The following is a 15931-nucleotide window of genomic DNA, read 5'->3' as shown; positions in this document are numbered from 1 at the left end:
TTCCCTTTTTTCTACTGAGGAACACCAGGTACCCTCAGTACTGCCCTGGGTAGGTGTATAATCAAAGAATATTAGGCTGTTATAATCACAAAATAAACAAGAGAATTAGACAAAGCAGACTATGATAACAGAAGAGAATAAATGGAAGGCTTACCCTTATGCTGGGCTCACCACAAAACACGAGCAGAGGCAATCTCCAGAAGAAATCCTTCCCTACTGGTAGCCAGCTCTTAAATAGGTCTAGGAGGGGTGCAGCCAGGTGAATTGCCTTCACCTGTGCTCCTCTGGCTGACTCATGGCTTGCCTCAGGGGATCAATCAGAGGTTCAGGCCCTGACTCAGCAGTTCCTGTACAGTAGGTGTTGTGGAAAGCTTTCTTACTAACAATTGTTTTCCAAAACTTGAATGAAGAAAATGCAGATCCCCAGCTGTGTAGCTTGCTTTTCGTGATCTGTTGTACTATCTAGAGAAGTTAGTCGTGCCACAAATGATGCATAAAGAAGCACAAATAGATCTTAAATAAATTCTTAAATAAAAACCAATGCCTTGAGCAGCCATAGTAAGCAGAATGGACGTGCGTTCATGACATAATGTGAAAATTTCCTACAGAGGTGCATTTGCTTTAGTAATTATGACTTTCGATACTGTAATAACAGCAGTATGTATGAAAGCTGCCTCCCTGGCACCCCTTGTGTCACTTATACATTGCAGTACACGTACTTTGATTTTACTGTAATCCCAAAAGAACTGTAGCAGCAGTGATGGAGCACCTGTGTTCTGTGGCTGCCTGTCAGAAAGGTGTAAATGCATCAGATGTGGGCAAGATCGCTGTGCTGATTGATGCTTAAATGGAAAGCTCTTTTTTTCCTGATTTTACACGGTCTCTCATTGATGTTTCCATTAATTCCAAGGTCAAAATTTCATGAATCTTGTATGTTAAAGCAACTGCCTAAATCCTTTCCTTTGCAAACAGGTGTAGTGGAATACTTAAGCAATGGCATAGTAGCTGACAACCACAAGGACTTCAAGGAGTTGCGTTACAATGAGTGTCTCATGAACTTCAGCGGCAGTGGAAAGAACGGGGCTTCTGAAGGAAGAATTACGCATGGCTTCCAACTCAAGAGCGCCTATGAAAACAACTTGATGCCTTACACCAATTACACTTTTGATTTCAAAGTAAGCAGTGATTTTTCTGAAATGGCAGACATTGACCTGGTCTCTCCAGGATGTTGTCTTAGTTTTCTGACCATTTCTCTCTGTTCCTGTAAGTGATTCATCACTGGCTCCTACACTTGCTGGACACTTTCCTACCACCCTAAAGTCCTTGATTTGCTGGTGTTTGTAAGCTTCTGACCTGGCTCTGGTCAGAGACTTATTGAAAATGGACGCAGCACTTTGAGTGCAAAGTAGCGTGCACATCAGTTACCCTGGTGGCAGTGCTGTGCATCTTCCTGGCAATCGCAGCAAGCAGCCAGTCAAGTTGAGGTTGCCAGAACTGAGGTCTGTTCTCACTTTCGTGTTTCTCTTTCTTCCTAGGGTGTGATTGACTACATTTTCTATTCCAACACTCACATGAACGTGCTTGGTGTCCTGGGGCCTTTGGACCCTCAGTGGCTGGTTGAGAACAACATCACTGGGTGTCCACACCCTCACATCCCTTCAGACCACTTCTCACTGTTAACACAACTCGAACTCCATCCTCCGCTCCTGCCTCTTGTCAACGGTGTGCACTTGCCTAACAGGAGGTAGTGGAGCCCTGCCCCTTTGAGGGCAAGGACCTGTTGTTATGGACCTGTACAGTTGTAAATCAAAGTATATAGGAGTGAAGTATGGCCAACCTTAAGCTGCTTCTTCAAGCTCCTTTCCTTATGTGTTTGATATGAGATTTTGCACATTTTGGTGCATACTGGTATCATTTGGCACTAGGGCTGGAACCAAAGTATTATTCCCTTTCCAGGTTTTTAATTTAATTTTTTTTTTTTTTAACTGTCAAGCTTTTTCTTTTTGGTAGGAAGCTGCACTTAGAAATGGACAAATGAGATTAAAAACTTACCTATTAACATATTTAAAGGCAATGCTTTTTTTCCAGAACATGGTAAAATGAGCCAACCTTTTAGGAGAAAAGCCTTTTAGAAAAACAAGAATAGAAGTGATTGCTTTGTAGAAAGAACATTAGAAATTCTGTTTGAACCCAAAGTGAAGACTGAGCTCCGTGTTCAAAATAAATTTTGCACATTAGCAAAGCACTTAATACCTGACTATAAATTATTAACAGTGTGGCCCTGCCCATTATCTAATACTAGAAAACCAAAGATGGCTTCATATAACGAAAAAACTTGAGGTCTAAATTCTGACGCAATTTCGTTTAAGACAAAAATTCCAATGAACCTACTTCTCACAAGAATCCATACGTGAGCATTTCATGCCATTACGGAGTGCTTGCTTGGCAGACGTGACACTAACCTTGTGTTGGAGCTCTGAAGAGCCTGATTCTTTCTGGGTAAGGGGTTCAGGAATCCAAACAGTCTCTGCTTTGGCAAGCCAGGATAACATGTTAGTCAGCAGAACAGTTTGGGAGCTGGATTTGGAAAGGATTTGCACTTAAAGCAAGCCATTGCAAGCCTTTGAGAATGGAGAAGTTCCAGATCCGCTCTAGGTTCCCTTTTCCAAAGGTTTTTTGCAAAGATGAGAGGCATTGGGTGAACTGGTTAAGCTTAGGGTACAGGAAAAAGCTGCTGGAAATGATCACACTTCTGTCTCCACAGCACGTGTGAAGCAGCCTTTCCACAGGGGGAAGAGGGTGGTAGCGTTATCATTCCCTGCATTATTTTTCCTGCCCCTAGTTGCCAAATAGCCGTCAGATGTTTTGAGTAATCTTTCATTTCTGTTGTTGGTCAGGGTTGAATTAAAAAGCTTCTGGTTCATTCCCACCTGTTAATGCTCTTGAGATGTGTTGGAAATCCTTTTTTTCTTTTTATGCTCTTGGTGGCCAGTTCCAAACCTTGTGCCTCAAAGGGCATTAAACCTAATGTAGTTTTCTGGAAGAAAATTGGTTGGCTGCTTAATGTTAAAAGAAAAATGGCACAGTAATAGGAAAAGGTTGTGTCTGTGTTTTTAAGTTTTTCTTTATTCTGCTTTTTTGCTGCTATAAGATTTTCTTGAATTTATATTTTAAACTTTTCATGCACTTTACTGTTTCTAGTCTCAAAATGTGATATTTTTAATAAATGAAAAAATTTTCCATTATCTGAATGCAATTTTTAAACAGATAGCCTATATTTATGTCTCATTCGTATACTTAAAAGTCAAATTTAAATTGTTAAATAATTAGTTTAAATGCTAAGGAGCCATCTTCTGTCTCTCAGAACTGACAAGTCAGGCTGTTCCTCTACTCTTTGATACTCCGTTTCCTTTGCTGTTTTGTACGTAGGAAATTATCCATAGGAAAAATCAATTGGACCCAGAGTAGAAGTATTCCCTGACTTCTGCTGAGGGGGACAGGACAGGAGTGGGACAGAATGCTAAGTTCAGTGAAATGACAGCTCCCTTTAAAAGAAGTGCCTAAAACTGGAGACGTCATCTATTGTCTGATACAAATTGGAAATCACCGTAGCTGGGTGAAATTAACGGATGTAAATTGCTTTGTGCAGCACCAAAAAAGCCCTTTCTAAAGAATTTTCCTCTAGGTGCAGGTATCTCCTTTTTAATATACCTCAGCGTTCAACACCTAGCCATGCAGGTAAATTGAGACAGCAATTAAGTATAGTACTGGAAAGTAGAATAGCATGAAAAACTTAATTTTGTGGACATTACCTTTCTGTAATCAGCTACTGTATCTCTTCTGGAGGGGTTCTCTGCTCTGGAGGTGTGCACTAACAACCGTTCTCCTCCTGTCCTACACGCATGTTAACTAGCAACGTGAGCAATAGTTCCACCATACTTCACTCCCAATATTTTTTGAGATGTTTGTATAAAATGGAATTTAAAGTTCACCTATGATTGTATATGAACTGCAGAGGAGCCCATTTATTAATAAAAAGAAAAAACGGCAACAATCTTTTGTAATATCAGGGTGGGAGAGGGTGGGGGTGAAACAAAAGCACCTGGTAAACATTGTAAACTGCTACGTTGTACCTTCTTTGGGTTTATAACTGACTGAAGTGTTCTGTTGCAGGAAGGTGTTTAATTGGATTTTCTCTGCTTCAAAATGCACTTCAGAACGTCCATTATGCTGTGTGATTTTTAAAATGCTGTTTGAACAGATGTTGCACAAAACCTCTGGATTTTAAAAAATCTCTCTAGAACTCTGTTTTTGTTTCAGTCAATGCACATAACCAGGGCATGTTTACCTGCCTCACACATGTCTGGCTCCCTCCCTCTTTTCCTCTGGTTTCTCCCCCTTTCCTACAAAAGGAGCAGTAAGGGGTTGTGCTTTTTTCCAGCTGAGCAGAACTGCTGCTCTTCATAGAGCTCTGCCCTGAGACAAGAAGAAGCATGGAGCCATCAGCCACAAGCCACGTGCGTGGGATGAGATCTGTTTCACAGTCATCTGCAGCATCCAGATGGTGACACTCATTTTCTTTTGACCCAGATGGAGGCTGACAGTGCCACATAGGGTATGTTATAGGGGAAAAGAAGGAAAGTAATAGAGAGCAAAATATCCCTAACTGTAAACACGTTAATGGGAAAACAGTGGTTCTCTCCATCGCCGACCCTTGTTTCCCATGCTTAGGCGCTGGGCACATCACAGTGTCCTCACCACCTGTGCTTAGGAAAAAGCCCTCAGCCCCTTCCTGCTCCTTGCTTTCTTGGTAGGGTTTCAATTATATCGTGCCTGGTATCAACTTCTAAGCAGCAGCACTGCCTAAAATAAGCAGAGAAAAAAAATCCAGCACCATTCTACAAGCAACTTTTTAAAATTCAATATGGTAAATCTGTTAGATATGGGGTTTTGTGTGTATATATATATATATATATATAAAAGAGAATTTTGTACATTGTAGCTGAATATTTTGGTTTCCTTATTTTGATGTAAGGGGTGTGAACATTTGCATACCATGCGCTGAAGTCAGGTTTGGCACAACGGGCTCTGAAAGCAGCTCTTCTTCCCATTGGCCTCGTTAAAAGCTTTTTCCATCGGTTTGTCACACCTATATTCAGAAAATATTTCTTTCTATCCATAAGCTTTCTATGTGTGTTTGAAGCCACTCTCTTTAGTCTGCAGAACCCTTCAGAAAAGTTCTTGTCGGTCTCAACCCCTTGCTGTCCTGTGTTTTACCAACTATAGAGCCCAGAGTTTTGGGGCCAAACCTGTTGAGAAGTTTTTGCCATTGACCTTTCAGAACCATTCCATGGTCTTTAGAGCTGTGGCAGTGCCGTGGACCACTGGGGCCTCCCACTTTGCAGCTTTGCTATGGGGTCTCCTAAACTCATGCCCAATCCGTGCTTGTGCAGCCAGAGCCCGTGGCCTTGTTTGCAAAGGTGCCGAGCACTTGCAGCTCCCAAATCCTGAGTACAGGGCTGCATTTCTTATGGTGTATCAGCGTGGCTTTCGAGGGCCGGCTTTCCTTACCTAGTTGGATTTGAAGTGCAAGGAAGCATTGGAGATGTGGAAAGTTCACATGACTTGTTCTCTACGAGGTGGCTAAAAGCCCTTCAGAGGTTCCTAGAGCACAAGCACAGCAATGATGCCTTTCTGGTAGGAGCAGGGCTGACTGTCCTTCATGTCAAAGACCAGATTTAAGCCCAGACATGCACTCTTCATTTTTCCCAATGTCTTTTAAGTTTCTCACATGAAAACTTCCCCTTGGCATGAAATTTAACATAGTGGGATGATGTGAAAGATTTTTTTTAATCCTATCCACACCAAGTCAGTAGCCTGCAAGAGAAAGAACACAAAAGTGCGATCTGCACCCTTACCTGGGTGTGAGAGGGAAGAGCAGTTGTTATCCCCTGTGACCTCAGCTTTGTGCTTAATTACCATTTACTTGTTCTTGACTGCTATGCATTTCTTAACAGACGTTTTTCTTGTAATGATAATAAAGACCAAAGGCCAAAATTGAACATAAGGAATGATGCTTTCCCTGTCACACCTCTTCGGCAGGCGCTCCTTACAGCCTCTCGAGATGATAGCAAAGTGTTAGAATGAGAAGTGTCTCACTGTTTTACATCAGCTTGTTGTTCTTTTGCAATGGATCCAGGGTTTTTTCGGTAATAATCACAGAATTCCTTTCCTCACTTCATGCCAGTGTAGCAGATGGTGTTGCATGTAGGTAGATATGAAGGGTGTAGTCTTCAGAGCCTGCTGTGTGCTATGTCACTGCTAATTGACAGGGGAAGGGAAAGGGAAAGGAAGGGAATGGAAAAGGGAAGAGAATCTGCTGAAGCTCACATTGGCTTCAGAATGGGGAAGATTTTGACTGTCAGATTTCCTATGCCTGAAAAGGATCCGAACTGCTTGATTGCAAAGAGCTTTATACAGATGAGAGACTGGAAAATAAATGTACCCTATGTGCAGAGGGGTTTGGATTTTCCTGAGACATGTTCTTATTAGCTGAATCTCTTCATCTCGTAATGAGGAAAGGCATCTTGGATTATGCAGCTCATCTTTTTTTTTAAATGAGTACAGAAGTATTGTAGCACATCCTCCCTTTATCTCCCTTCAATGTTCAAAAGCAGCATAAAACCCAAGAAAACCTGATGAAAACCATTCATTTCCTACATCTCTATGCCAAGTGTCAGCCCAGAAAGCACTTTAAGGTTAAAAACCAATTTCAAAGGAGATTATAAAGCTTTAGATACAGGCACAGCCATAGCTGACATAGTATCTCCTCTTGTGTCAACATTTGCACGGGTACCGAGCACAGGTTTTCTGTTCTGAGAAATGGAGCTGAGACAAAAGGCAGAGCTGGTGAGATAGGCACAGGTATGACACATTCAGAAAAGTGACAAAATGGCACCATCAAGAAAGTGACAAAACTAGCACCTTTTAAGGACTCGAGAAAAATCATTTGACTCTACGATGGGTATTCAGATGTGACAAAGTTTGCAGGTTTGGCTATTTGGAGGGTGGTGGACTTCAGGAGTAGTTCCTTGACATATGTCTGAAAATAAACAGGAAGCTAGAGAAATGCTCGTGCACTTTGGTACAGGGTTTTTCAAACATCATTGATGGCAAAGCATGCCAAGTGACATGACTCCTTCCTTCCCCCAGTCCTGCAATAATACAAGGCATTTAGCTTAGAAAACCTCTCACTGGTGAGGGTGAGGGTTTGAATGATTCTGGTACTTGGTCTTGTTCTCTTTGTTGAACAGTTTCTAAAACTTAGGCATTTACCAAATTTGCGTTTGTCTGTATTTGTCTTTGTTCCAAAGCAAAAAAGAAATCATGGTGGCTCTCTTTACAAGTGGCATATTACATGACTTTGGCTTTGTTTTCAATTTTTAATTACTGCATCATGTGTTTTCTTTCAAAGCAATTAAAGTGTTTGTGTGCACCACGTTAGCTAAAGATGCCCTTAATTCGTAAACTCACAGGTGTGGCCACCCCTCTGCCCCTTCCTGCAGTTCTCCTTTGGGGAGGCTGGGTGCTTTTCAGCCGGACCTCTTTCCTGTGCTTCGTTTCTGCAACAGCCGTGTCCTCCCCCCAGAAGGTGGAACTGCGCACGGAGAATTGGGAAGCAGTGGTGTCGCTGGGACGTGCTTACACCGAAGTTTTAAGGGGATTTCCATTGCGCTTTGTGCAAATGGAATGGGGAGGTTTCTGTGAGCAGAGGCTCCTCTGGCCACTTGGCCACCTGGAGCTGGGCTGGAGGCCAGGAGTTGCCCTCTGTTCTCCCATGCCCTCAAACTGTGTGCCAGCCCTGGGAGCTGCCAGCCCTGGGAACCACCAGCCCCATACCGACACACTGTGAATCTTCCAGGCATTCCCATGCCTGACACCAGCCCTCAGGTCCTCAGTTGCAAGAGCAGCACTCTTGAACAGAAACATAGCAACACGCTTCTTCCGCATTTCCCACAGGAATAAGTAGTAAGGAATTCTTTCTGCCCATCTCCCACTTGCAGTAATTGATGCACTATTGAAAGAGAATGCCAGCTCCACTTGCACAAAATGATTCTTTCTACACACTGAAAAGACTCAGTTATGGAGAATGTGCCATTTCCAACAATCTCTTGTTCGTGTTCCTGGGACACAGGAGGGAAGGTACAAAGGTACCGTCCAGGGCTACTCCTGACCAGGGATGTTCAGAGACCACCTCCCCCAGTTTTTGGGAAATCTCCCACTCCCTCCTATTTCCCCATGCTCACACAGCAGAGAGGCAGCACTGCTGCCACCAGCATTGAGCTTTTCAGAGGTCAGACCACATCTTACAGCACACACCACTCAGGATCCTTCCTTCGGCGCAGGGAAACGAACAAAGAAGCACAAAGCCTCCAGGTCCTTGGGGCAGAGGAAGGGCAGCATGCATAGGAAACACCCTGCAGCCCTGCCTGCGGGCTTCACAGTGCCACAGTTCCCATCTAACCCATCCTGGGGATGCATGCAATGGAAACACAGTATTCACACAAATCTTCATGGAGAGAATCAAGGGCAGAGCACTCAGAGTTTAATTGAACCCTGGGTGGGCACCATGCGTGGGGACAGCAGAATCACCAAAATGTAGGGCAACACCAGGGTCTGACAAGACCACCTGGTTTTGGGGAGGTTGGAGGAGAAAGGCTCCTGCCCCCAGCCAAAACCAGGGCTGGACAGAGGGAGGGACGAGTGCTGCTGGGGAAGGGATGCAGGTCCTGCTACGGGGCTGTTGGCTGTCTCCCCGCTTCTCCCCGTGACTGAGCGACTGCCGCCACTTCTTTTTTGGTGACATCTCTCTGCGTCAGCTTGTGGATGAGCAGCTGGATCCAGGGTGCCTCAGGGGCCACACACACCTTCTTGTTTCTCTTCAGGGTGAGGCTGCAAGGAGACCAGACCCACTCAGCCCCTCCCCAGAGCTCTCCTGACCCAACACCTTCTATGCTCCAGTATGCATACAGGGAAGCACACCCTGACACCTTGCTGTGAGAGAGATAAGTTTGGGGGTCTTCAGCCTCCGCTCTGTGAGGTAACCCCCCTTAAAACAGGTGGAAGCACCCCCTGAGAGAGGGCAGACCTTGCAAGAGGCACCACACAGCTTTGCAAAGGATGCAGGCACCCAGGCATTTTTCCCAGGCTCCAGATTTTCACTTACATGATCTCCTTCCTCCGGCAGTGAATACTCGGCGGCGTCACATCAATGGCGAGGATGAGCCCCAGGCCGATGACCTGGGCAGTCACTTTGACACACTTGCACCTCTTGTTGGTCAGCAGGCTCTCCAGTGACAGACCTGCACCACAGCAGCCCACAGCCGGTGCTCAGCCCCCAACCTCCCCATGGGACCCCATGGCCCCCATGGGACGCATGCAGGCGTTAGCAGGGCACACAGCAGCACACGTTAGCATGTGCAGGGACAATCCCTCCCAAAGCAGCTCCAAGCATTTCATATCATGCCTACAGCAGGGGTTTGGAAGACGTAACCAACATTCTCAGAACTAAACCATGTGCTGCTCACTTGTCAAGCACTCAAGCTTCACTTGGTCTGAGAAGAGACGCAGCATAAAGACCTCAGGCAAATGCCACCCCTTCAGCTTGAAAGAAAAGATGAATCTTGAGTTCAGAGAGAGCCAGAAGCAGAAAGCCAAAAGCTCGGAAAAGCCCACGGGCCCACTGCCCCCACCCAGCATTCGCAGTGGGTCCCCAGGTCCCTCACTCACCATCCCCTGGCAGCAGGCTGCTCAGCAGCAGGCCCAGGGCCAGTGCTGCCTGCAGCGCCCGCATCCTCACTGCCCCCAAGCCACTGTTGGGCTGCTTTATAGCCAACCCAGTGGGGATTTCATAGGCTGGGAAACACTGGGGAAAAGCATCTGCCCTGTGCCCATCAATTTTACTTCCTTGCCATCGCTTCCCCTCCAGCACGTGGCCTGAAGCACCTCCTGCCCAATGCAGAAACCAGCAGAGCCTCATCCTACAAGCACAGCTCACGTGGCGGCAGGAAAGGTGAGTGATGAGCAGGAGACCCGGCCCCACTGCATGCTGCAGGGACAACAGTGATGGTAAATAAGAGAGGGCTGCTGCCTTTATTAGACCTCAGTTTCTTGTGCTCAGAGGAGACATCTCACTCGCTGCTGACAGTGGGGGGCTGCGGGATGAATCACTGTGGAGATGGGGAAAAGCCTCTGCCTTTCCACGGGTGCATAACAGGGGAAAATGCCCTCTGGGCTGGGGAGAAGCAGTGGTGGGGAGCAGAGTATCCAGCCATGGGGCCATCGTGCCAGGCCTCACTGGGGAGCAGCTTTCTTCCTCCTGTCAGGAGCAGAAGGGCAAAATGTGTAAAGAGCAGGATCAAGGGATGGCTCAGGAACCCCAGGTCTTGCTTTGCTTGCCCCTCAGGTCAGGGCCAGGATGCTTACAGCTTCGGGAGGTCCTGCAGGAGCTTCCTCACCCAGAGGGTGTTAGGATCCACACAGATCCTCTCGAGTGTTTTTAGTTTAATCCTGGAAAACATGCAGGGCTTCAGCCCCTTTCCCTCCAGAAGGGAGGCTCAAGGGACTGAGCCCCTTCCTTGTCTCCAACCCATAAGGAAGAGAATCACAGAACCAAGTAGTTGACAGAGGGGGACCAGCCCCCTCACTGCCATGGGAGCCACTTACAGCACCTCCAGGCGCCGGCAGCTGCTCCCCACTGGCCGCACCTCGACGCTCTCATACTTGCGCAAGGGAATGAAGGCAGTGGTGGTCTTGGCACAGCGGCAGTTCAGGTTGCCGTTGGCTTCCAGGAGGGCTGGGGGGGACACGGCCATAGCTCATGCACTGCCTGAAAACCCACCTTCCCAGCTGCCTCCAAAAACATTTCCAGGCACTGCATCCCCCCCTCCCCACATCCCTTCAAAGCCTCTGAAGACCCTTAAGAAACACTTCAGCCCCTGACAGCAACAGGATGCTGCCTCCAAAAATGGTGCCCAGCCCTGTGCATTGCCTCCCCTTGCCTCACCTGCATCCCCAGGGCACAGGACCACCAGCAGTAGCCCCAGCAGCAGGGTTGCCCGCACTGCCATACTGACAGAACCTGGCCCCAGCCCAGCAGCATCCCCTATTTGAGCCACGGAATAGGAGAAGTGTGGTGGCGCACGGGAGGCCCCGGGTTTGGGGGTGGTTTTCATCCATTACCCTTTCCTGCTGACAATGCTGGCTGGGTTTGTATTGCTGATAATACTCTGCCACACAGAGGCATGGTCTTCCTGAAACTGGCTCAGTTTTCTTCTTCCAAAGAAGCTGGGTCTGGTAACAAGAGCTGTCATTTCCCCCACTGCTAGTTCCTAGCTCATGCGGCCATGCAAACCTGGAGTTTTTGGAGTGTTCTTTCTTCTTGTGTGGTCAGATGTTAACTGTTTCTCTACAGCCACTATTTGCATGTCATCTGTAGCAGCCATCCCATCTCATAAAGATGCCCCACTCCATTCATATATACAGGACACACCATCCAATCCATACAAGATGCACACTGTTTACTTCAGAGATACTAATAATTAGTGGAATAAAAGTTAATCAAGCAACACTGAATGGCAGAAGGTGTATGACATGCATCCTACAAGCAGCTCGCCCCCTGAAAACTACATCTTGAGCTTTAGCACACTTGTCCTTGCTTCTTCCCCCATGCCCTATTATCCCAATTCTGTGGTAAAGAGCCTCACACCAGCCCCAGGATGTCTCTATTTGCCTTTTGCTGCTTATAAAAACTTACAGCTGCCTGCAAACCCCATACTCACTGTGAACACCTGCACTTGGATGTGGCTGCATGTGCTGAATCTGTGAGAAAGCTTGTGCCCCCATCCCCTAACACACCTGATCTACGGCAACAATACTGTGTGCACAAAGCCCCTCTGTGAAAGGATATCAATCACAGAGCACCAGGCACAGGCGGCAGTGATTTCTTCACCAGGAAAGCAACACGAGTGGGGTTGATCAACGCTCAATGCAGTCCCTTAAAATTCAGTTCAAGGGAAAACACAAGGGAAGAAAAACCCAAATTTTATTTGACTTGAGGTCTCAAGACAGAACACACCATGCCTTCCGAACACCAACTTCCTTAGCAGGAAGCTTATCTTTTCTTCCTGCAAAAAGCAGAAGGAGGAGAAACTCATGAATAGCGCAGGGCTCTGGGGGAAGCAGCTCCTGTCAGAACCAAAGGAAGTGTCACCACCATTCCCCCAGGGCTGATGCCACCCACAGGAACAGCCTGGCAACCCTTCTGCTGTGCTGGGAGCTGGAGCACCCTGCAGAAAGGCACAGCTAACCCCACGAGTCCTGATTTCCTAAAGTGGGCCCTGGGACTGCAGGCACAACTGGATGCTGCCTGAGGGAACATTGCTTACCCCAGACCAAGGGTTTTCATCAAAGAAACTTACATGCCGGCAACGCGCTTCAGCAGTTTCTTTACCCAAGGGGCCTCAGGGTTCACACACACTTTCGCTGAGGATTTCAGTTTAATGCTGAAATGCAAGGGATGGTTATGAGCATCACGCTCCCTCCAGAGGAAAGGATTTTAACAGACAGAGTCGATCTGCAGAAACCAGCTTCCATTCACAGCACTGCGAGCAGCGAGCAGCAGAACACTGCTTACAAGAGAGGGGAGTCACAGGACAGCCGGAAAAGGGGAAGAAGCAGGAAGCACTGCACTCCTGCACTGGGCACAGACCACTGCCATTCAAAGAGGTTTTTTCTGTAGTTTTGCACTCGTGCTGCTGAGATGGACAGCATTTTTTGAAGACTTCAGCTTTCAGAAGGGAAGCAGAGAAGCACGGTGGCTGCAGAAGAAAGCGCTCAGTGCCGGCCCTGCTGCTGGAGAGAAGAGCATCTCTGCCCCGTAGCTATGGCCAAGCAAACACAGCACTTACATGATTTCTGTGCGCCTGCAAGTGCTTCCCATGGGCCTTAATTCAATGCTGTCATATCTCTTAGGGCTGATGTAGTCTGAAGTTGTCTTTACGCACCTACAGCTCAGGTTTCCGTTTACTTCCAGGATGGCTGAGAAAGAGAGAAAGTGGCAACTTACAGAAGCAAACAGCATTATTTAGAGGCTCAGTGATCCTAAAATTCAGCGAGCTTAAGAAGTTGTCCCTTTCCGTGCTTTCACTGACAATGCTTTCAGGGCCAGCATAAGGAGTTATCTGTGACCATACCCTTGCACCCTGCTCTCAACAGCTAAATCAGCTCCTAGCACAGGAGTAATGGAGGGCTACTCCCTCTGCTATAGGAGAAACCCTGTGTTAGGCAGTCAGGAGGGATCTCTGCCTCTTCCAGGCCATCCTGATACAAGATGAAGGCTGAACACCCACCCCTACCAAGGCTATCTATACGAAGGCACCAGGAGCTCACCTGCTTGGGACACTGACATCACCACCAACACCAGCAGCAGCACCATCCATGGGAGCGCAGCAGCTCCTGTCCCACCCCACGCCAGTGCTCGCATCCTCACAGTGGCTGCAGCCTCAGGGACGATGTGGGGAGCCCGGAGGGAAGACACCTCTATTTATTTGGCAGTGTCACGCTCTGACACAAGCAGCAAGAGGCAGACTGCAGCAGTCACACATGACAAATGGACCGTAAAGAGATGACATCATTTCTCGGCCGCTCACCGCAGCCGGATCAGAAGCCCAACATGCAGCATTATTGATAAAAGTAAGCTATTGGGATGAAGGGTGGATTTGAATTTCTCACATTATCTCTACCTCCCCCAGTCCTTTCTCATTAGCTGGGTCTGCATAAATGTCATCAACATTCATTCCCCTCATTGTTTACTCTTCAACCACAAAGAGAACCCAAAATACATCCGAACGCAAACCCCATGCAAGGGGGTTTTTATTGCAGTCAGATATTTACATATTTGGGGCTATAATTCCCCACACTATTTTTTGCTCTCTCTTACATCAGCAAAAAAGCACTGTACAGTGGAAAATAATAATGATCTCTGCAATATATTTCCACTTATAACCTTCAAATCAAGCACTTCCCCGTGCTAATAAAACATCCAGGAAATGCAAAAAGTTACTGGTACAGTAGTAGCAGCAGAAGGGAAACCATCCCTATGCATTTGCAAATTTGTGGCTAAATGCTGATGCGTGCATTTTGTGGCAGTTTGCTACTTATCAGCAGAGTGGGAGTGAAACACTGATGGATGTCTGACATTGGTGGGGGGAAACTTGGCACAACTGCTTCCCTTGCGTGCACACACTCCCTGTATGTTACATTCAGATCGTTCTATGGCACAAGGATCAAATCTCCACTTGGATGAGCCAAGATCCAGGGCTCCTCCTATTTAGCCCCATGACAGCATTTAGGCACCTTAGGATCCCACAATACCAGCAGCTCCTGCTCTGACACAGGAGGATCGCTTTCAGCTGGCGCTGCAAAGTGGGGCCCACAGCAGTGCCCTGCACTCTAAGGTTATGCTGGGGCTGGGGCTGCTCCAAAAGAGGCAAAGTCACCAGCCAGGGAGCAATAGGGGAAAGGAATATGTGGCTAGGAACAAAGAGAGGAGGAAGGCAGAAGGCAGTAGAAAGACAATGTGGGTACGTGATAACATTGTAGTTGAGAGCTTTCAAATCACATCTGTGTTTTATATAGTAAAATTTGAGTCTTCCACTCAAATGCAGAAGCCCCTCTTCTTTCCCTTGGAATCTTATTTTTCTCTGACACAGGTGCAAAAATCTTGCTAAGATGTTTTTTCAAGAGACCAGTGTCAAAAATGAGTGAATGAGAACTTTATTTCCCTTCGCATTGGAATCCCAGAGAGTCCAGGAACAGCTTCCACTTTCATTAAATGACTTAAGTTCCATCTCAGACTCATTCCCATGATTCATGTTCAAACACAGATTTTCATAGCAAAGCCCAGATTTTGCTCAGTCACAGGAGTTGATGTGCCTGGGTTTCCCCCAGAATGTCAGGCAGTTGGGTGAGTCCCTGCTGCATCACATCAGAACACGCACATTTGCCTACCTGGCCCCAAAGCTGTGACAAGTTTCTACTTTGGGTAGGAAAAGTGAAATAGATAGGATGCACCTAGAAAGGAGAACTTGACAGAGATGCTGTAATCCCAGGGTTTTTTAATGGCCTATATAGTAGTCGTGGTGGTTTTGATGACTAATGCATACATTGATAAACGTTGCGGTGCTTTCTCAGGAAGGAAAGGCTTGCAGTCACTGCTGGTCGCTGGTATCTGCACGTAGAGTGGTAATTCTGAGAAGGGAGAAGGAGGGTGAGGATGTAGCCTAAGACTATACATGTATGTAAGCTAACCACTTCCCAGATGTCAGTAATTCAGAAAAGTGGTCCCAGTATTTTGAACAGTGGACTTAACCATTTCATCATCAACATGTTAAAAATATCCTAACAGCTTCCATTTTCTGCAGCAGCTGTACCTTTTCAGGAGGAGCTTTAGTTTAAGTCATTTGTGGTTCATTTCCTTTCTTCCTCAGCTTTGCTACCCACTGGACCCTCAAGAAACCTTTCCTATGTCACTTGAACTGGAAGCCTACGCTGATGCAGTGCAAACGTCTCCCAGGGGATACAAATACAGCAGAGAAGTGACCTGTTGTTTTGCTGCGTTTCTGCCAACCCAAGCAGCGTAAGGTTGTGCAGTTCAGGGACATCAAGATACAGAAGACCTCAGTCGTGTTCATGAAGGTCAAAGATTTCCTTGAAAACACTGAAAAACATATGATGTGAAAGAAGAATTGAGGCAGGTGAGCCATTTGTGGCAAGGAGAAGGAAGCTCACACTTCTTGGCAGCAATAACCATAGAAGCATTTGAGCAGGAAAGGACCCTTGAAAGTAATCTAGTCCAACTCTTTGGATGGCA

At 46.7% G+C, this 15931-nt stretch overlaps 3 protein-coding genes across 6 annotated transcripts in view; 1 reads left to right on the top strand and 2 right to left on the bottom strand.

The window, feature by feature from the left end:
* Window positions 1–7503, top strand: part of CNOT6L (CCR4-NOT transcription complex subunit 6 like) — a 32176-nt gene extending 24673 nt beyond the window's left edge. For all 3 annotated transcript variants that reach the window (XM_042811994.1, XM_042811995.1, XM_042811993.1), the window contains 2 exons: window positions 973–1175; window positions 1536–7503. In XM_042811994.1, coding sequence (XP_042667928.1) covers window positions 973–1175; window positions 1536–1748 — 416 coding nt within the window. In that variant the 3' untranslated portion in view covers window positions 1749–7503. The remainder of the gene's footprint in view (window positions 1–972; window positions 1176–1535) is intronic.
* Window positions 7504–8638: 1135 nt separating this feature from the next.
* LOC122156915 (C-X-C motif chemokine 13-like) lies at window positions 8639–11129 on the bottom strand. Of its 2 annotated transcripts, XM_042812192.1 has the most exons (5): window positions 11066–11129; window positions 10726–10855; window positions 10486–10569; window positions 10162–10378; window positions 9288–9362 (listed from the first exon to the last, which is right to left on the bottom strand). In XM_042812192.1, exons 1-4 carry the CDS (start codon window positions 11127–11129, stop codon window positions 10354–10356), a joined length of 303 nt encoding a protein of 100 aa, XP_042668126.1. In that variant the 3' UTR covers window positions 9288–9362; window positions 10162–10353. The 2 variants fall into 2 exon arrangements, with proteins under 2 accessions (XP_042668125.1, XP_042668126.1); XM_042812191.1 differs by lacking the exons at window positions 10162–10378; window positions 10486–10569; window positions 10726–10855; window positions 11066–11129 and adding exons at window positions 8639–8952; window positions 9790–9865 and having other exon boundaries at window positions 9227–9362.
* A 693-nt stretch (window positions 11130–11822) lies between these two features.
* LOC122156916 (interleukin-8-like) lies at window positions 11823–13561 on the bottom strand. Its single transcript, XM_042812194.1, has 4 exons — window positions 13450–13561; window positions 12969–13098; window positions 12480–12563; window positions 11823–12185 (listed from the first exon to the last, which is right to left on the bottom strand). The coding sequence occupies exons 1-4, from the start codon at window positions 13541–13543 to the stop codon at window positions 12173–12175; spliced, it is 321 nt and encodes a 106-aa protein (XP_042668128.1). The 5' UTR covers window positions 13544–13561; the 3' UTR covers window positions 11823–12172.
* Window positions 13562–15931: the final 2370 nt, after the last annotated feature.

This window comes from Centrocercus urophasianus, unplaced genomic scaffold, assembly GCF_019232065.1.
Source record: "Centrocercus urophasianus isolate 14NV4802_14NV808 unplaced genomic scaffold, USGS_Curo_1.0 seq_13, whole genome shotgun sequence".
Classification (NCBI taxonomy): Eukaryota; Metazoa; Chordata; class Aves; order Galliformes; family Phasianidae; genus Centrocercus; species Centrocercus urophasianus.
The sequence above is the reverse complement of the archived record's forward strand: the minus strand, read 5'-3'. Positions and strand labels throughout refer to the sequence as shown.

Bases quoted from the DNA above. Each gene is read 5' to 3' on its own strand.
- LOC122156915 (XM_042812191.1), bottom strand. From the start codon at position 9,853: ATGCGGGCGCTGCAGGCAGCACTGGCCCTGGGCCTGCTGCTGAGCAGC. The intron at 9,363-9,789 runs GTGAGTGAGGGA...GCTGTGGTGCAG, and splicing joins CAGCCTGCTGCCAGGGGATG to GTCTGTCACTGGAGAGCCTG. The intron at 8,953-9,226 runs GTAAGTGAAAAT...GTCTCCTTGCAG, and splicing joins TGCCGGAGGAAGGAGATCAT to CCTCACCCTGAAGAGAAACA.
- LOC122156916 (XM_042812194.1), bottom strand. From the start codon at position 13,543: ATGCGAGCACTGGCGTGGGGTGGGACAGGAGCTGCTGCGCTCCCATGG. The intron at 13,099-13,449 runs GTGAGCTCCTGG...TCTCTTTCTCAG, and splicing joins GATGTCAGTGTCCCAAGCAG to CCATCCTGGAAGTAAACGGA. The intron at 12,564-12,968 runs GTAAGTGCTGTG...CTTGCATTTCAG, and splicing joins TGCAGGCGCACAGAAATCAT to CATTAAACTGAAATCCTCAG.